The sequence below is a fragment of the Cynocephalus volans genome, chromosome 3 (assembly GCF_027409185.1).
Source record: "Cynocephalus volans isolate mCynVol1 chromosome 3, mCynVol1.pri, whole genome shotgun sequence".
Classification (NCBI taxonomy): domain Eukaryota; kingdom Metazoa; phylum Chordata; class Mammalia; order Dermoptera; family Cynocephalidae; genus Cynocephalus; species Cynocephalus volans.
In genome coordinates, this window is record NC_084462.1 from 88728968 (window position 1) to 88750723 (window position 21756).

The following is a 21756-nucleotide window of genomic DNA, read 5'->3' on the forward strand; positions in this document are numbered from 1 at the left end:
CAAAGACTGAACCAAGAAGACATAGAAAACCTAAACAGACCAATAACAAGAAATGAGATTGAAGCAGTAATCAGCAGTCTCCTGACAAAGAAAAGCCTAAGTCTAGATGGCTTTACATTGAATTCTACCAAACCTTTAAAGAGGAATTATTACCAATTCTATTCAAACTTTTCCCCAATATTGAAACAGAACCCATTCTCCCAAACTCATTCTATGAGGCCAGCATCATCCTGATACCAAAACCAAAGATACAAAAAAAAAAAAAAAAAAAAGAAAGAAAGAAAATTACAGGCCAATATCGTTGATGATCATAGATGCAAGTCCTCAACAAAATATTACAATCAGAATATAGCAACACATCAAAAATTTATAAACCATGATCAAGTGGGATTCATCCCAAGGATGCAAGTATGGTTCAACAAACACAGGTCCATAAATGTGATACACAAGTCCACAAATGTGATACACCACATCAACAAAATCAAGGAGAAAAACTATATGATTATCTCAATAGATGCAGAAAAAACATTTGACAAAATTCAACATCTCTTCATGATAAAGACTCTCAGAAAATTAGGTATAGCAGGGAAGTATCTCAATACAATAAAAGCCATATATGACAAACCCACCACCAATATCACCATGAATGGAAGCTTTTCCCTTAAGAACAAAACCAAGGCAAGGATGCCCACTCTCACCACTCCTATTTAACATAGTTTTGGAAGTACTAGCCACAGCAGTCAGGCAAGAGAAAGAAATAAAGGGCATTCAGATTGGAAAAGATGAAGTCAAACTGTCCCTGTTTGAAGATGACATGATCCTATGCATAGAAAAGCCTAAAGACTCGACCAAAAATCTCTTGAAGCTGAAAAAATGATTTTATGAAGCTGCAGGATACAAAATCAACATGCAAAAATGAGTAGCATTTGTATACTCCAATAATGAACTATCAGAAAAAGAAATCAGGAAAGCTAGCCCATCTGCAATAGTCAAACACGCAAAATAAAATACCTAGGAATCAATTTAAACAAAGAGGTGAAATATCACTACAACAAGAACTACAAAGTGCTGCTGAAAGAAATTAAAGAGGACACAGAAAGATGGAAAGCCATTCCATACTCTTGGATTGGAAGAACAAACACTGTGAAAATGTCCATACTACCCACAGTGATCTACATATTCAATGCAATCCTATGTAGAATTCTATGTAGAAGAATGAACTAAACCTGTACCTCTCACTGTACACCAAAATCAACTCAAAATAGATTAGAGACTTAAATATAAGATGTGAAATATAAAACAACTAAATGAAAACATAGGGGAAACACTTCAGGACTTAGGACTGGGTAAGGATTTTATGAATAAGACCCCAAAAGCACAGGCAACAAAAGGAAAAGGAAAAAAAAAAAAAAAGGTGGGATTGCACAGCAAAAGAAACAATTAACAGAGCAAAAAGACAACCTACAGAATGGGAGAAAATATTTGCAAAATATACATCCAACAAGAGATTGATATCCAGAATATACACGGAATTCAAACAACTTAACATTAAAAAACAAATAACACAATTAAAAAATGGGCAAAGGTGCTAAATAGCCATTTCTCAAAGGAAGATATAGAAATGGCCAATAGACATATGCAAAAATATTCAATATCACTCATCATCAGGGAAATGCAAATCAAAACCACATTGAGATATCATCTCATGACTGTTAAACTGACCGTTATCAAAAAGACAGAGAATAGCAAATGCTGGCAAGGATGTGGAGAAAGGAGAACCCTCCTGCACTCTCGGTGGGACTGTAAATTGGTGCAGCCATTATGGAAAACAGTATAGAGGTTTCACAAACAACTACTGCTAGAACTGTCATATGATCCAGCAATCCTGCTGTTGGGTGTATACCCAAAGGAATGGAAATCATCATGTGAGAGGGATAACTGCATTCCCATGTTTATCGATGCTCTTTTTACAATGGCTAAGAGTTGAAACCAGCCTAATGTTCACTGATGGACAACTGGATACATAAAATGTGGTATATATAAATAGACAGTGGAATACTACTCTGCCTTAAAAAGATTGAAATTCTGCCATTCACAGCAACATGGATGAACTTAGAGAAAATTATGTAAAGTGAAATAAGCCAGGCACAGAAAGAGAAATACCATGTCTCCTCACTAAGTGGGAGCAAAAAAAACTAAACAAATAAAGAAGAAAGAAAGATACACCAATCACAATAATTTGTTTAACTTTCAAAAGGAATGAACAGAACTGAAGTTACCAGAGTGGGAAAAAGGGAGAGGGATGGGGCCCAGTGAAAAATTGTTTAAGGACCACAAAAAAATTATTTCATTGTGTAATGTAGAATATACTAATTATCCTGATTTGATCACCACATGTTGCACACTGGTATTGATATTCAATGCTGTACCCTACAGATATGTACCATCTATTACGTTTTTAAAAAATCTTGTGTGGCAGGTAGATTTTGTTATCATCCTCATTTTATAAATGAGGAAACTGAAACATAAGGAGATTAAGTAACTTGGCCCAAGGTTACGCAACTGAGAAGTGCTGCAATATGAATTTGAATCTAGGAAATTTTGGTCTTAGAGTCTGAACTCTTAATCATATCATATATCTCCTCTCAGTCATTTAATTTTGCAGGCTTTTAAGTATATTAAGGCTTAAAATTATCATCATAGGATTAGAGTCGTTACTCTTGAGAGTTACCATAGCTTTAATCCTTCACTCAAGAGAAAAGTGAATGAGTTTTTAGATCCGTTCCTGGGTTAAATTTTAATAGCTGAGATAGAAGGTGGAAAGATGTTAGCAGAAGGCCCAGAGACAGAGGAGAAGACGAGAAAATTTTACTTGTTGCTTATTTTTGTACATGGACTCCTCTAGAAATAGCAAGCAACGGAGGAACTGTAAAATCCACACTCTGGGGCCAACATGGTACAGAAGCGCAATGACAGCAAAGGGCCAGAATTTCTAAACCTCTAAAAGAAACAGAGCCTCTACTCAGGAGGCACATATCTCCTACACACCGGTGTTTTTGATAAGGAAACTAAAATGGCAGTTGTACCATTTCAAAAAGACAAAGATTACTTATACAGGTTTTTTTTTTTTTTTCTGTAAGCTTCTACTTAGATCGTGACAACTAGGAAATTGGTTTAAAAAAAGAAGTTTGTTCAAATTTGTTTGTTACTTTGTTTGAACTTTGAGTCTCTCATATTTCTCCAGAGCCCTAACCTACTTTTAACTCTATCTTCTGAGTTTTAATATTACTTAGAGGGCAGTAAGTGCTTCTCCTCCACACAGTGATTCAGGGCTACAGGCTACTTCCATTTTCTGGGTTAACCATCATATGGAACCCTAAAGATGTATGAATTCATCTGCATCAGGAGAAGAAAAGAAAAGTAGACATACACTCTTAAAAATCTTGGTTCAGAATTGACCCACATCACTGCCAGTCGCATACTATTAGTGAGAACAAGCCATGGTTATACCTAGATGTAAGGAGATCTAGCAAATAAAAACCCAGTCTGGAAAGCTGCTACCTAATGAAAACTTTATACTATTAAAGGGAGAGCACAAATTTTGGAGAACACCTAACTGGCTTTGCATAACAATGTGTAAGTTAAAATTTAAAAAATAAAAAATTTTGTAAAAGAACAATGCAGTAATCATTATTTAATAGAGTGCTTTTGCTGTGAACAATGATAAAATTTTAGCTATTAAGCAAAAATTTTGGAGAAGTTATATAACCACCACCATGATCTTGACAGTTTTCCAATACTTAAAGACTTTTCTGATGAGATAAGTGGTAATATTAACAAATGTGATTTTTTGATATTGTATACAGAAATGTGTCAACATTTAGAAGATCCACATAACTCACTGAACCAATATTTTCCAAATGACCAATGCATAATGTCAAAAAAAAAATAAGACATGAACTTTAAGAAAAGAATAAGACTTTAATGTAACAAAGTACATAAAGCACAGTGATGTTTCAGATCCCACATTGCAACCAAACCACCATTAAGAAACAAAAACCTGTAGAGTTTTGGTGTAGTATCAAAGAACATTCCCAACTATATGAAAAGTCTATTAAAATATTTCTTCTTTTAGCTACTTATCTATGTGATGTTGGATTTTCCTTATGTACTTTAATACATTTTTAAAAAAATCACAACAGAATAAATGAAGTAGATATTAGAATCCAGCTATCTTCAATTAAGCCAGATATTAAAGAGGTTTTTCTTAATGTAATACAGTATTAATCTTCTTTAGTAACTCTTCAAAATTTTTTCTTGAAAATATGTTTTTTATAAAAGATGCTATTTATGTTAACATAAAATGGGTTTGTCACTGCTATTTTTAGTGAATTAATATTTAATATTTCTCACTTAATTTTTAACATAGGAAATATCAGTAGGTACAGAAACCCATGTAAACAAAATTTCTTTGGACTCTTCAAATATTCCCAAGGGTTACGAAGGGGCTCTGAGACCAAAAAGGAATACTATCCTACAGGAAATCATTGCAAAGGGAGTTGGTCCATGGCATATGAGAGCTACCATATCCTGCTTGTAGTTTTATAGTTTCTGCATTGCTTATCCCCAAGCTGGACTCATCATGGTGGAGAATCCCCTGAACATAAGACTCAGGTCATTCATTTACTAGGGTAATAAGTATGTTTTTATTTGAAGACTTTTCTACAGTCTCTAATGTTTCTTTAGCTCTAACTGTATTCAGCTTGCACATAAAAGACTTGAATGTCCTTGAGCAAGTTATATAAGTCTGATTTTCAGTTGGAAAAATACTCTCAATTGGAAAAATGAGGTGATTAGAATAGATTACTAGGATACTTCAAAAAGTTCCTCGTAAAAATTCATATCTTTTAATTCTATTTTTCCACAAACTTTCTGAAGACCATCGTATTTCTATATTCCCCTTTTCTAACCTTTTGCTTCTCCATGACTTTTATCCATAGGTGCTGAATAATTTTCCAAGTGGTTGTTGACTGTTGAGGTGGGATTAGCAATAGAGAGACTGGTGGTTTAGGATTCATAATTTTTGAGCTCTTCCCTGTGTGTGTATGTAGCTTTGTGTATATTAAAGCCTTCATCTGTGTGCTGGAGGAAGGCTGAGGCAGGTCAAGAGCAGAAGGGTAAAACATGAGTATATATACATACATATGTGCATATATGTGACTTTCAAGAAATAGGATAATCTGTGCTCCATGTATACTGCTAGTTTAGAATTGTTTCTTCTAATCCAAAACATATTTAAAACATAATTTCTTCTTCTTGACATTTGAGATGCTCATTACTAAGTGGAGTTAAATTTTTTCCAGAATTTTAACTAAAAGAACTTTCCGTTTTTGTTTTTAATGAAATAAACAAATAGTGGATAGTTAAAGTTTGCCTTCCAAACAAAATGACATAATATCTCCCTTTTTAGGACTGGAATGTAAGCGGTTATAGAATTTCAGTATTTGGAATGACTCAGGATTTACAAGTCAGCTCCCCTTAACTAGTTTACTGTTAGATTATTTACAAGACTAAAGTTTTAATGTTCATTTTTCTTATTGTGGTACAACACCACTTAAGCTTTTAAACTCAAATGAAGATTGTTTTTGAAAAACTATTTTTACGCCTCTCCCTCAGTTTTTAAGGCAAACTTTTCCTCTTTATCTGGCCTTTAAGATCAAAGCATTAAACAAACCTCCTGATTTTTTATAAACTATAGTTTAAGCCACAAACTGTAAGAAAAATCCTCATATTCAATTAACATGGTTTTTGTTTCTTGGTTTTTGTTTTTGTTTTTGGTAGCTGGCCATAGGAATCAAACCCTGGACCTTGTTATTATCTCAATGTAGTAAGTTTGAAAATAAAGAGGTTTGAGGAAGATAGTAACACGTCACCTATAATTTAACCTCAACATTAAAACATGATAAAAATATCTCTTGTGAAAGGGAATAAAAATTCTAATATTATTTTTTAAATGGAATGAATGGAGCTAAATAGAACATTTATAGCAAGAAGTTAACACTTTTCTTTTTTCATTATAGGGCGATATCATGAAAGCTGGACAAATGAGTAGTTAGTTGACTGATATGCACAATAAACAGCATATGAACAAGTAACAACATTGTCACTAAGCTCTCAAGCATATGAGAAAAAGTACTGCAAGGCACAATGTCACCAAGCAAAAAGCTTTGACCTCTTACTTTTCCTGATGGATTCTGTTTAGATTGCATGTAGGACTAGCATTGCTACCAATGCTATCTGAAATATCTTGTGCTGTCAAACTTGTAACAGAATTCTTCACAACTATAGACATGTTTTTATCTCACATAGTAATTCCTGTATTTGTTAAGCAACATATTTTCAAAAACAAATTCTAAAGGACTTTATAGATTCATAATACTGCCCTTTTCATAGGCATAGATAAGATTTATGTAAGCAAAGTGATGTGCCTGAAAAGATCTTTGTATTATAAGCATATATACGTATCTGTATATGTATATGTGCGTGTATGTATGTGTGTGCGTGTGCATGTGTGTGTGTGTGTGAGAGAGAGAGAGAGATCAATTACTAGACTGCAGTGCAATAGGATTTAGAGAAGGAAAAAATCATTGTAAGGCAGGGTAAGTCTGGGAATATGTTCATTAAACTTGAGCTTTGTTTGCAACAACATGGATGGACCTTGAGAGAATTATATTAAGTGAAACAAGTCAGGCACAGAAAGAGAAATACCACATGTTCTCACTTATTGGAGGGAGCTAAAAATTAATATATAAATTCACACACACACATACACACACACACACACAAACCGGGGGGGGGGGGGGAGAAGATATAACAACCACAATTATTTGAAGTTGATACAGCAAGCAAACAGAAAGGACATTGTTGGGGGGGAGGGGGGTAGGGAGAAGGGAGGGAGGTTTTGGTGATGGGGAGCAATAATCAGCTACAATGTATTTCGACAAAATAAAATTTAAAAAAAATAAAAATAAAAATAAATAAAAAAAATAAATAAAAATAAAAATAAATAATAATAAATAAATAAAAATAAATTAAAAAAAAAAAAAAAAAAAAAAACTTGAGCTTTGTCCTTATGGGCAGAGCAGGGTATGGATTAACAGTGAGAAGTAGAGATGTTCTAGATAGTGGGACAATACAAGTGTAGACAAAATTCAGAGGCAGATTCATGGTTTGTGTAAAACATGATAAACACAATGGACTAGAGATATATTTTGAACAGTGAGAAGATTGGACAAGTAAGGTAGAGCCAATTGTTTGACAGCTTTGAGTGCTAGCTTAAGGAATTTAAACTAAATCCAATAGGGAAAAAGCAGTCGACATGGGTTCTTCAACTGGCAAACTGACACAGTCATGGTGGTATTTTAGGAATATTAAAAAAATTAGGTAGCATATGAAATGGGGAGGAACTTGGAAATAAAAGCATGATTAAGGAGCTACTGCTGAATTCTAAGCATGAGGTATTAAGGTTGTAAAAGGACCAAGAAAGAGATGCATCTGAAGGGAGGTTGAGAAAGAAGAGATTAGCTGAGTGTTAGTTATTTACCAGATAGTCAAAAGGAAGGAGAGACAAGAATAAAAGTTGATTAAATTTTGAGCATAAAAATGAGAGAGAATGCTTATTCACTCCCATGAACTGATGGTTGGAATGTATTTTGGAAAAAACTTTCTGCAAATCAATTTTTCAAATCTATTTCTTATAACCATCCTAAGAAAACAGTCTTAAGTATAAAGAAACATGTAGATGAATGTTTGTATTTATGTTATTAAGAAATTTGAAACAACTAAAATAACCAACAATAGGAAATCAGTTAAATAAATAATGGTAAAGTAGAAGCCCTCTCATCTAGCCTAATCAGATCCATTAATTAGTTGATTAGTAGAAAAAATTTGTTAAAGCGGGGAATCATTAAATTGATATATACATGCCTCAAATATTTTATGTTTACTTTAGACATAAAAAGGTACGTTCATCTGTTTATATTTGATGCAGGGCTATGGCCTTTTCTCTGAGTATGATTCTAGCAATTATCACACCCATTAAATATTGTCTACAATGTTCAGTTTCAGTTTCTTCAAAACAAACTGAGAATTCAGTCATATCTGCCAAGCAAGCTGAGTGCATAACTTCTCTAGACATTTTTGTTACTTTTTTCCTGTTGTCGTGGCCATGCCTAATTCAACATCAAAGTTTTTATTGACTCACCCTTTTCCATTGCCACTCCATAGGCCACTACTGTTTAAGGACTTGGGCTTCTATTCTGAGAAATATGGAAAACAACTGCAGTTGTGAACAGAGGAATTGCATGATCTGAAATATATTTTGGTGGAATCACTCTGGCTGCTCTGTTTGAGAACAGACCATGGAGGGAGGAGGAGACTTTTACACACTTATGTTCCATAACCATTTCAATGCAAAAACTCTTTCTAGTGTTTGCATTTCCTCTTAGCCCCAATTGTGAATAGCAAAAATATGAAGCATCTAGGAAAACCAGGGTCGGGGGGAGACATGAAGTCTTTCCAAGGGGTATGAGGAAGAGTCAAAAATGAAGAGCCAGGGATAGTTCCCGTATTAGTCCATTTCTGTTGCTTATAACAGCATACCTGAAACTGGGTAATTTACAAAGAAATAAAATTTCAATATTCCAGTTTTGGAGGCTGGGAAGTCCAAAGTCCAAGAAACACAACTGGTAAAGGGCTTCTTTTCGGTGGGAACTCTGCAGAGTTCTGTGACAACCAGGGTATCACATGGTGAGAATGCACTGAGCAAGAGAGAGCTAAGCTTCTCACTTGCTCTCTTTTATTAAGCCATCATAACCATGCCCATGACCACCAATTCAACCATCAATGAATTAATCCTCTCATGAGGGCACAGTCCTCACAAACTAATCACCTCTTAAAGATCCCACCTTTCCACTACCGTGATAGGATTTCTCACCCTCTTAACACTGTTACAATGGAGATCAAATTTTCAGTATATGAACTTTTGGGGGACACATTTAACCCATAGCAGTTCCTAATGAGGTTTTTTCTTTGTTGGTTTTTTCCACTTACCTAATCAATTCTTAATTGCAGAGGCACATTAGAATCTTCTGGGAGTTTTACAAATATAATTTCCTGAGCCCCATTTCATATATACTGATGCAGTTGGCTTTAGATGGGGTCTAGTCCTCGTTATTTAAAAAAGAAATTAAAAAAATAAAAATTCCTAGGTGATTCTGTTCTGCATATAGCATTGAAATCAATTTCAAGTCCTTTTAGGTCTCCTTTTCCTCCGGTGGTTTTGGGCAACTTGTAACTGATTGCCTCGACCATATAGGACAAAACTCTCTATGGCTCAAAGGAATTTCAACTGGCATCTATAAAGTTATTTTCTTGAGCTAGAGCAGTTAAGAGGGGGGATTATCTTCAGGTTGAGCCTGAAGTCAGGGTAATTTTCTTCATGTGGATGCAAAGTGATATTGTTAGTTTTCCAACTATGTTAGGAGTTCTAAGGAGGCAAAGCTCAGGCTAATAGGAAGTCCAGAGTGTGGTTCAAACCTTTTAAAAATTATCCTGTGAAGGAATGAACCATAAAGTATTCTTCAAGGGAGGATCAAGAATGTTTCCACATCTTTTTCTGTGCTTAATAGCTCACCAGTGAAAGCCATGAATTATTCTCAAGAGGCAAAATAGAATCCCAGTTTATGATGGTGGCCTTAGACATATCTATTTATGCCCTGTATTAGGCAGCATTTAGGATGGCCTCCAGTGATCTTTGCCTTCTGGTATTTACGCCCTTTTGTAATAACCTCCCCTTGAATGTAGGCATAAGTGACATCACTTTTGAGATTAGGTTATAAAAAATCTGTGGCTTCCATTTTGGGCAATGTCTCTCACTCTCTCTTATTCCCTGCTTTGTGGGGAACAAACTGCCATGTCGTAATCAATGCTATGAAGGGGCTCATGTGGTAAGTAAGTGATGTGTGCAGCCAACAGCCAGTGAGGACCTGAGGTGGATCCCTCTGAGTTGAGTGTTGAGATAGATGACTGCAGCCCAGGTCAACACCTTGACTGTAGCCTTGTAAGGGATTCTGACCAGACACACCTAGCTGAACCACGCTCAAGTTCCTGAACCACATAAACTATGAGGTAATAAATATTTATTGTTTTAAGCCATTAAGTTTAATTTGTTCACAGCAGTAGATAACTAGACATGCCTGGATTCATCAAGAGAAGGGCTTGTAATCTTTAAGCTAAATTTTATTATTCACCTTACATTTCCGTTATTAGGATGTAAGTACTGATGATGTGAAAGAAAATAAATTTGTATAGGTTCTCATAAATTCAATGTTGAGGATTTGGAAAATGGAACCACATGAAATCAGGAAGTAAAAGGAAAACATAAGAGGCATCTTCTCAGGGTTCCATGGAAGATGTAGTTTGAGAAGGTTGGAATAGGGGATTGTTGGGAAGTAACTAGGACTTTATTATTTCTTGCTTTCTGTCAAGGCTCCTCCATACAAAAGAAAGTAAATTTTCTTGACAAACCATTCAAAAATGAAGGATAGCTGGGAGCATATGCGGGCCTGGTGGAACAAGTTGCTTTCACTGAAGACAGCAGCTTCATTGAGTAAATACAGAAGTGGAATAATGAGTAGCCTGACAACAATGTTGAAACAGTTAGACATAAAGTTTTAATGAACTATTTCATATTAAGATAAAGTTAAGAACTCAAACCAAAAAGACCACTTATAGATATTTTTCAAAAACTTTGTTTTAAGGTGATCACAGAAATGGTCAAGGCTGATAAGCATCTGGTACTGACAAGTTAGTCATAGTGGCCTACTGCACGTACTGGTTGCTAAATATTTTTAATATCGCTCCTATACATACTGAAGTTAAACTAAGTTTTGGTTTTCTTTAACCAACTGTTATTTATGTGTAAAGATGGACCATGGGAGGTAGGGGGTCTCTTGTATCTTATTCACGCTCAAATGTACGGCAGTGAGGTAGGGGGATAAATATAGCCACGTGATAAACCTTGTATGTCCTTCTGAAGTATCGATTTTTTTCCCCTGGTATTAATTGGAGACATTTTCATATTAAAGCAAATAAAAATGTATTATGGAGCAAAATGCAAAAATCACCTGAGTTTTAAGAGAAAAGAGATTTTCAGGACATGTTTTTGTCTTTGGAGGGCCACCTTTGCATTGTTCCCTAGACTCTCATTCTGTACCTGTACCATTATAGGTTTTTCAGTAGAAGATTGTGAGGGGCACTGGTTAAGGGTATTTGTTGCTATAGAATTGCTTTCTATAGCTATGGGACTACAGCTAGGTCTCATAGTAGGTCTTTACGTTCTTTGGCACTCTAAAGAAACAGAAAAGCAAACTCTAAGAGAGAGAAATTCAAAGAATTTATCTCTAGCATCCCTTCTCTTCTGTCATTAAATTGAATTGATAGCCAAATTACAGGCTCATAATTTATATTATGGCTTATCTATATCAAAATGTTTTAGTTCACTTATTTTATTGAAAGTATTTTTTTATTCTTTTGTTAACGTTCTCTGTTATTTAATTTGTCCTTCCTAATTGTTGGAAACCCATGTATTTAACTAATTTTTTCTTTCAAAAAACATTTAGAAAGGGTTACTCTGCTTATATGGATATTTTTACAATGTTTTTCATTCATAAGTAAAGGGATGCACATAAAAATTGAATAGAAATCAGAATAAAAAATTGCATCATTTCTTTTCTTCTTGTGAGTCAAATTATCACAGTGTAGATTAATCATTAGGTATGAAGTGAACTGCCAAAACATGGGTCATGTTTGTGGGCAAAGGTAAAGATCCTATCTCGATAGAAATAAGAAACAAACAGAAAAACAAAAACAGGAGACCACTAGCTGATAATCCAGTAATCTAAGAGTAGGAAGCACACTCTAAGTGACTAAGACTCTTGTGACAGTTTTGCACCTATCCAGCTGTATCATCTTGGCTGTATCAAAATCTCCACTTCCTGGTCTACAAATGAGTAAGAGGGATGAAGGCCCCTTATAGTTTAAAGATTCTGGAATTCTAAGTAATAGAGCAGATGTTATTTTCTAAAATTTGCATAAGTATTAAAAAATAGGAGAAAAACAAAGAATTAAAAGTAAATGATTCTACATTTTGTAGATGACCTATACTAACAGAAATGGATTTACCAGTAAATATTTGTTTTGCCTAATTCAGCATTGCTGTGTAATTTAATGGGTACTTTATAACTCCATAGACAAAAGAGTATTTGGTCCTAACATAGCTTGTTTCGTGTGTGTGTGTGTGTGTGTATACACATACACACACACACACACACACACTATTTCTGTTTAAATTTCTGTATAATCATGTTTCAACCTAACTTTTTTAATGAAGTAAGATTAGTTTCATTGTGAATTTTCTTTGATATTTAAACATTGAATGAATTCACATAGAAAATTGATTATGGATAGTGCTAAGCACAAAGGAAACATATGAAAATCATACATTCTCCCCTACCCTTGATATGCTCACAAGACTTCAGTCACAGAAGCCTGACCTAGGAACCTAAGCTAGCAAGGTCCTTGCATCAGATGATAGTTCAGAACATCACTCATGGCATTTCCCAAGAGTATATCTGACAAAGGGCAATTCTTTCTAGCTTCCTGCAGCCTGATCATGCAGATGAACCATAAATAAATCAGATGAATCGCTTATTTCTGTTGACCCAGCCTTTGCATATAGCACTCACCAATAAAGGTATTACCAAAAAATAGTTATGTAAAATAAAGGGACTTGAATGACAAATATTCTGAAATTAAAACCACAGTGTTTAGCACACCATACCAATGGCTTACTTTAAATAAATGTTGACCTCTCACTGGTGAACATATAAAGTGCTACCAAGATCTGCCAATGGAAGAATTTTGAAGTGGAAATTCATCTTTCTAATAAGCCCACTATCTGTAGCCTGACTTCAAGCCTTCATGATATTCAGGGTTCCATATCCCTAATTCTATCCTATATTTTGGGAATTGTTTTCTTACCATCTAAAAGGAAAACAACTTTCAATACTGCCATCTTTTGGATGGCAGGCATTTCTAGAGATTAGAAAATTACTAACTTTAAATACACATAATTTTTAAATATACTTTTCTACTCATGTACTCAAATATTTTCAAACTTTAAAATCCTGTAAGTTCTTTTATCTGCAGTGATTTTATTTATATGATCCAATTTAATTGGCAAGAGTATGTGGCAAAGCATTTTTCACATATTTGTATTGTTCCCTGCAAGACATCTATTGTTAAACATTGCTTCAGGCTGTCTTTTTTGTATGCCATCCAGGATTTGCTGGCCCAAATGCTGTGTACTAGACTTGGTGTCAGTCACGAGGGGGAGGGGAAACTTTCAGTTGAGCCAGACAGTTTTGTTATTCCTTTAAAATTAAAAGCATATGAAACAGATAGAGCTTATTAAGGTTGTTTTTTTATAAATAACATAAACTTAAATAACAAAACAATAAAGTTCAAATACAATGTAAGATAGAGTTTAATGCTATAACCACAGGAAAAAAGCATAATTATTTGTGGGAAGAACATTATCAAAAGCCATATTTCCGAATATGAACTATACAATAGATAGATTATGTTACTTGGAAAAAAAAAAACTTAAAGATTTCTGAATTTTACTTTTAGGGATTATAAAATGTTATTTTGTGGCAAGTGAGATGAAGTACAGTATTATCATTATCATTGCTATTTTACATACAAGATTTTTAAAAACAGCCTTTTAGTAATACCCTTTCAATTTGAACAGCATTAAGAATTTTGTTCTTGTTAATAGGCGCAAGCATGTTCTATCCTATACTTTTGTAAAACTACTTATTTGATTCAATTCTATGATAGAATTCTTGAGACTATTCCATTTTTTCTAATTAGAATTTATGTGGACTATAATTTTTCACTAGAAAACATTTCAAATACTGCTCGTCTTCCATAGTTAGTGTTGGCTTGATTATCTGACAAATCATTCCAGCAGCCTTTAGGTCTGACATATCTTATATAACATCATCTGCATTATTATTATTATAGCAGCCACTTTATAAGCAGATAGGAATATTTAAATAATCATTATCAGATAATCAAATCTAACATACTCTTAAGGGTAAATTAATTTAAGAAAAAAACATTACTATTACTAACACCATGATTGTACAACCAGTTTTACAATTTTTTACAACTTTTAGTTACTAAATCTGATTTTTGTGTATATTTTTCAAATCTTTCTTTAATGCAGTGTCTAAAAATAAACATAAAATGCGCAAGTCCAGCTTGATCAGTTTTTCAGTAGTTTTCCAGCCTTCCTTGGTTACGTTAAAAAAAAAAAAAAAGAAAAGTAAAGAAAAAAAGAAAGAAAACAGTCCACTTAAAGAAATCTCCCTGCTGGAACTGGTTTCTTATATACCGTATACAATTAGGTTATTGCCATAGGAAGAAAGTGGGCTGTTTTTTGTTCTTTCTTCGTTTTTTTTCCTCTTACAGGAACTCCCTTTTGATTTAAGGCAACAAACATTTCTCCTCCACTGTGTGTCCATTTAGCTGATGCATATGTGTTGTAGTGGTTTTCCAGAATTAATTCTTTGAAGTTGCAATCTTCATTGCATTCTTTCTGTTAAAATAACAAACAAACAGCATTATCCAAATGATTTTTAGAGGGATTCCATTAGACAAAGAGTAAGCAGGTAATAATTGGTAGAATAGAAAGATGCATGACTTCTTTTAAACCTCAGCTTGAACAGGCCTAATGCAGTTTATCCGATATACCTATGGAGTATATTTGCAAAAAAAGAAAAAGCCATCTCAAACTTAAAACAAAAAAAATGAAGGTAATACTCGTTGACTTATGCAACATGGTTTCAAAAATGTAACTTTTTGGCAGTCAGTTTCTACCACTCTTTAGTATTAGGACCTATTTCCCCCTAATTAGAAGCTCTCATACTGCTATGCCCACATCATTCATTCTCTAACCACTGGAAATTTGGTGTAGTTAGCAGAGCCTCTGCTTGCCTCAGGTGAGGAACATATTTCACAACTTTTATTTATTTACTACTAGATTTACTTGAATGGTAATGGAAAATAAAAATGTTAATTTATTTGTTTATCCATGTAACTATTCATTTATTCAATTAAACCTATATTATTATGTAATTAGCCAGTGCAGGGCATTATGCTGAGCTGTGGGAATACAAAGGAAAGTCAATTATACTTTATTATAGTGGGATGAATTGTTACATATTTGGCATTGTAATAAAGTAGGAACAGTGTGAATGCTTACAGTTCAAAGCCTACAATTGTGAGATTGATGTTGATACATTAGCTGAACACTTCAGAATTTTTTTTTCTCAAGAATTTTTATGTCAGCAAGGTGCAAATTGAGTGAACTTTAACAAAAAGAGCTTTAATACTGACAGATGGAAATTTTAGATGTTAGGTTTCTAAAATGCACATGGAATTATAGAGCCAGCAGGGTCCTTAGAGGTCAGTTAATCCAACTCATTTTACAGATGAAGAAACCTAAGTCCAGAGAGCTTAAGCAATTTGTCCAAGGTCACACAGAGAACACTTTTTTTTTCCTGAATGTTTGAATTTAAGTGTTTTAATGAAATTATTAAATTATACGACTGGAGAGAAAATAATTGCATTTTTACTTTTCATAAAAGCAAGATGTTTTCAACAAAAGTAAGTTTGAAAAATTAAGTCTAAACTATCAATTATCAATACCTTTGCATAGAGTTTTCCTTCCTTGTTCATTGCAAGGTAGTATTCACTTTCCACTCCTTTGATTGCCACAATTCCAACCGCCACTGTCCTGATTTCCATGATGTCTGCAAGGAATCACAGAAAGACATGTGAATTATCCACTCAGCTTTGTACATTATCTAAGATTGGTGATTTGTTCTTATTTCTGTTTCAATTGGAAGTTGTTAAGATTATTAATGTAATTATTTACTCAGCCTAAGTCCCCCTATACATAACACAAACACACAACTATCAGAGTAGTCATTAAATATGGGAAATACAAAATGAATGTTTTGTAGAAAAAGGTATCTGTATTCAAAGAAATAATTATATATTTGCATTTATCTTTTTATTCCTTAGAATTACATTTCTAATTTACTATAATAATAATAACAATAATAGCTACTGTTTATTGAACTTATACCACATGCCAAGGATTGTTCTAGTGCTCTTATGTATTAACTCATTTAATCATCACCACAGACTATGAGATAGCTACTCATATTATCCCCATTTTACAGATTCAGAAACTGAAGCATAGAGAAATTAAGTAATTTGCCCACATTCTTATAGCTGGTAAGTGGCAGAACTGGAATTTGAACCTAGACAGTCTGGCTCTTAATCATTATGTAATACTATGAAAGTAACATAATATGGTAATATCTTTACTTTTCTATGTGGGGAAACTTTATCTTAAAAATTATTGCTAACGGAATAGCTTTTGACTATACTGAAAGTGAATTAAATTCCAATTAAAGCAATTATAAATGATGGTAAACAAAGTCTATTGCCTTAAAAAAATATTGTTTTAAATTAAACTGATAATTTTTTGATACATGAAAAGGCTATTTAAAACAAAATTGTGAATCCTGATTATATGATATTTTATAACTTTATACCTTTCTAATTAATTTTTTAAATTTTGTTGAAATTGTTTTTACAAAACATGTACCTACACAAGAATATTAACCTACTATATTCTTTCATTATGTATGTCTTCCTTAAATACTGTATTTTAATGACATACTAAATGCAGTAAAATCTCAAGAAATTTTTTAAAATTATGTAGGAATTAAAACTTTAGTGAGCCTTTATATAACTTGCTGTTAATTATACTTTCTACATGAAGATGCAGCCCTGAAATTAAGAAAAACAGTCATGGTCTCTGAACTCTAGAACTTAAAATCTAATAGAAATAGCAAACATCTATAGATATACCTTAATTTAAAAAGAAGAAAGCTTTTTTGGAGAGCACAGGCCTGTAGAGGCTCCAGAAAATATTAATAATCGCTTACAAGCAAATGAAGGGTTATGATACTGATGCATTCATACAACTTTCCCAGCTCTTCACTGAGAGCCATTTCTATGCCAGGCTCAATTCAGAAACAAGCTCTGCCTTCTAAGAGCACTGTACCTGACAACTGTATTAACTCTTTATTTTCATTAAAGAAAGGGCAAAGGGAAATAATATACCATGCAGCAGAATCCCATTAGGTTAAATTAATACTAATACAGTGAGGAACAGTGAAGAAATTCATTGATTCAACATATTTGCAATAACTTCAAGTTTGAGTAAAGGTATCTATTTAAGGACATATGGAATAGCTGCTATCTAAAGACCTAAGCTCTGTAAAACTTTATGAAGAAGTCAATGTTTTTGTTCTCTTGAAGTCCCTATACTCCTGCCATTATTCCCTTTATTCAATATTATATTTTCTTTTAGATAAAAAGAAAAATGCTGATAAACAGGCTTAGGATGTCTTTCAAGCTTAGTTGTAATAATGGAATGAAATCTGTAGTGTTTGCTGGCTTTTCTTTTACAGAACAGATTCCACAAAATATAACTGTTGAATGATAGCTAATTACGTTAATTTTGATATGTGGATACCTTCTCTTTCAGATCCAGTCATGACAATATGAGTATGTTCATAATGCCCCACCCCAAAAACGTTTTCCTCTACCTCCTGCCTGTCCATTGCACACCATTTCTTCATGCACTTTGACAGTCAATAGGTGATGAATATGGTTAATATTATCCCTCCACATCTTGGAGTGAAGGATAGCAAAAAAATCTTTATAAAGATTCCATCTTTAACTGGGATAAGAATAGACTTGAAAATGGCTAGGTTCCTATATTCTTAATTGCCTGACATATTTAAAAACATTTTTTCACACTGGGAAATCAACATATCTAAAAGTCAATTGCTTGAGAGAGCATTAAGCAGTGCTGGCCGAATCAATATCCCATCAACCCTCTTTCTAGACTGCTTTGCCCCCTGTGCTATGAACCTCTTTTATTCAAGAAAACCTAAGAAAGAAGAAATTAACATTATCACTCTTTTGTTCAGGTGCAAAGTAGGAAGTGATGTTCCTTTCAATATCCACAACTATCTGTACAAGCATTAACTATGTAAACTTATGAAACCCTGCCCTCCAAGCCAGAAGTGAGGGAGCTGTTCAGAAAATATATCATGTGCAGATACTAAGTTAGCTACCAACATAAGTTAATTATACTCAGTCTTTTTGTCTACAGTATACCTGTTACCTCATAAAAGACAAATATAAAAGCTTGTTTTGTGTGTGTGTGAATCTCTGTTTCTAAGAGAGGTTTGTTTGTATAAGTGGCACTCATAGTAAATTTGTTCCCAAAGATGTAAGGCATATTACACAGATGCGTCAAATTGTAAACATAATTACTTTGGTAGCATAATGGTAGAATTCAAAAAAAAAAGAGAGAGAGAGAGAGAAAAGAAGAGAGACTCAACTCATACAGTAAAGCATGAAAATGAGACAATATGTCAAGCACATTGACCATTTAGCCTTGTCAACAATGTTGTCAACAGTAGCATAAATTCATTATTTAGGATGTCACCCTTATAAAGCAGGAAATATGGCCTAAACGGATTCCCTATTTTTTTCCCTGTGATTCAGTCACTCATGAATGTATCTAAAACTTTTTGCCTGTATTACTTAAACCTGTCTCACACTTGAAATGAGAGGTAAGAGCATTGGTATAAATTGCTATTACTTTTTTAAAAATTCTCCAGAATTCTTCCAGAATTTTGGGTGTTTCCCCTAATCTTGTATTTCAGAAATTGATGCTAATTCTTTGTTTTTATCACCAATAGCTATACAATGTTAAAATGATTTTAACTTATTTGTTTGAGAAATTATTTTTTTTTTGTATCTCATTACACAGAAATGCACTTCCCCTGTTCCCAGCATGCTGAACATTTCTTTTTCCTGAACATTTTAAGCATTATATTTAAACTTTTGAGGGGGCACATATTAATATGGCTGTGCTAGCATAATAACTAAAGATTATTTTAACGTTGAAAAAAGAGGAGGCAGTGTTTTGATGGTTATTAAGCTAATCGGAATATTCAGTTTTGTTCTTGACGAAATATACCTCCTTGGGCACATTAAACTAAGAACTGGCATCAACAAAGAAAAAACATTTTTGATGTTAAATAACTTTTATAATTTTCTATAACAAAAAATGCATCCAGTATATCCAAAATATACACAAAATAAAACACAACAAGAAAAGAACAACCCAGTTAAAAAGTGGGAAAAACATCTGAATAGACACCTAACCAAAGAAGATACGCAGATGGCAGATAAGCAGATGAAAACATGCTCAACATCATATGTTATTAAGGAATTGCAAATTAAAACAGCAATGAGATACAACTATACAACTATTAGAGTGACTAAAATCCAAAAAAACTGACAATACTGTATGCTGGCAAGTATGCAAAGCAACCAGAACTCTCTTTCATTGTTACAGCCACTTTGGAAGACAGTTTGGTAGTTTCTTATGATCTATAAATACCCCTAACATACAATTAAGCAATCATGCCCCTAAATATTTACCCAATTGAGCTGAAAACTTATGTCCACACAAAAACCTGAACTTGAATGTTTATAGCATCTTTATTAAAAATCGCCAAAAATTGGAGGCAAGCAAGGTGTCCAATAGCTGAATGTATAAAAACTCTGTGGTACATTCATGCATTGGAACATTATTTAGCAATAAAAAAAAATGAGGTATCAAGCCATGAAAATACCCAGAGGAACCTTAAACACATTTTGCTAAGTGAAAGAAGCCAGTGTGAAAAAGCTACATATTGGGTCGGCCACATGGCTCACTCGGGAGAGTGCAGTGCTGGTAGCACTCAGGCTGCAGGTTCGGATCTTATATAGGGATGGCCGGTGTGCTCACTGGCTGAGCATGGTGTGGACCACACCATGCCGAGGGCTGCGATCCCCTTACAGGTCAAAAAAAAAAAAAAAGCTACATATTCTATGATTACAACCGTATGACATTCTGGAAAAGACAAAATATAGAGACAGTAAAAAAAATCAGTGGTGGCCAGAGGTTTGGGGAAAGGGGAGAAAGGATCAAAGTGAGAATCACAGGGAAATTTTAAATCAGTGAAACTATTCTGTATAATACTGTAATAGCAGATACATGATATTATGAATTTGCCAAAACAGAACTTTATAAAGCAAAGAGTGAACCTCAGTGTAAACCATGGACTTTAGTTAACAATATGTATCAATATCAGTTCATTAATTGTAACAAATACACCACATTAATGCAAGATGTTAATAATAGAGGAATTGTGGGAAAAGGTGATGGTATATAGGAACTCTACTATCTGCTCAACTTTTCTGCAAACATAAAACTATTCTAGAATAACAAAGCCTATTAATTTGTTAAAATTCAGACTTCAATTAATGATATGAGTGAGTGTAGAGAAACCATTTGTACTGACTTTTTATTGATTTATTCTTGTCCTAAATATGTAGAGCAATGGGGTTTATTATAATTACTATTAATAGTGTCTTTGGTTATGGATTAAGATCTGTTCTATTTACCAAGTGGATGGCTCCTTTTTTGTAAACTATGGACATGTATGAGGAGTAAAGTTATAATACAAACACACTTTGGAAAGTATAGGAAATATGAATACCCTATATACAGGCCAGTATTACACTTGTCAGTGTGCAGGATCTCTCAGGTGTTTGGGGTGGAAAATGAGAGTCCATAATATTTTAGAAATCTGATCTGATGACTTTAATTATGATGTCATCAAAATATCCAGATATTAATAAAATATATATCAAAATTTAGTTAGTATTTTCTCTTCCTACAAAAATAAGAAGAAAGAAAATGAGTGATACCCAGCAGTATATGCCAATTGCTAAAAATAGCAGTATGGAAAATAAATTCAATAGAAATTCAGAAGATAAAAGTGTTATGTATCTTAGGTCACCAAGGGAGAATTTGAAGAACAGATAGAGCTTGAGTTAGATCTTGAAGGATGGGTAATGTTGACATAGGTAGAAAAGATAAAAACATTATGCTAATTGAGAGAGAAAAGTATGTGCAAGGCCATGGCAGCAAAGATTCAAAAGTCATGTTCAGAAGGTTGAAACTACAGCTATCTCTCTGCAATAGGAAGTGTAACAAAATAAGAGGAAAAGGTGGAAAAAGAGTTAGGCCCAGATTGTTGAAAGCCTTGAATGCCAATCTAAGGAATTTAAGCTTTTATTTGTAGACAATAGGGAGTCATTAAAGATTGAAATTTGAAAAATGTCAGGATAGAAATTGTGTTTTAGGGAAATTAATTGAATGTGAAGGGTAGATAAGAGGAGAAAATGACTAGAACTGTGTAACCCCAGCTTTCTTCCTATGCTAACATTGTCAGTTGGTGTTAACGTTGACCATAAGGAGTTATTATTGATATTTTTTAATAAGTTAATAAACAAATGTTTTCAAAATGCCTGTTTAAATTTCTAATGTAGTAAATTTCAGTAGTAATAACCCATATAAACCAAAGCTCTTTGTTGTCCTCGATAATTTTTAAGAGTGTAAAGTGGTCCCAAGACTAA

General features: G+C 33.6%; 2 protein-coding genes across 2 annotated transcripts in view; one reads left to right on the forward strand and one right to left on the reverse strand.

Moving 5' to 3' along the window:
- Nucleotides 1-21756, forward strand: part of FAM227B (family with sequence similarity 227 member B) — a 229500-nt gene that overhangs the window by 55600 nt on the left and 152144 nt on the right. The window lies entirely within an intron of this gene.
- Nucleotides 13758-21756, reverse strand: part of FGF7 (fibroblast growth factor 7) — a 73948-nt gene continuing 65949 nt past the window's right edge. The window contains exons 3-4 of the mRNA XM_063090973.1: nucleotides 15838-15941; nucleotides 13758-14725 (exon numbers count right to left, since the gene is read on the reverse strand). Of these exons, the coding sequence (XP_062947043.1) occupies nucleotides 14531-14725; nucleotides 15838-15941 (299 nt within the window). The 3' untranslated portion in view covers nucleotides 13758-14530. The remainder of the gene's footprint in view (nucleotides 14726-15837; nucleotides 15942-21756) is intronic.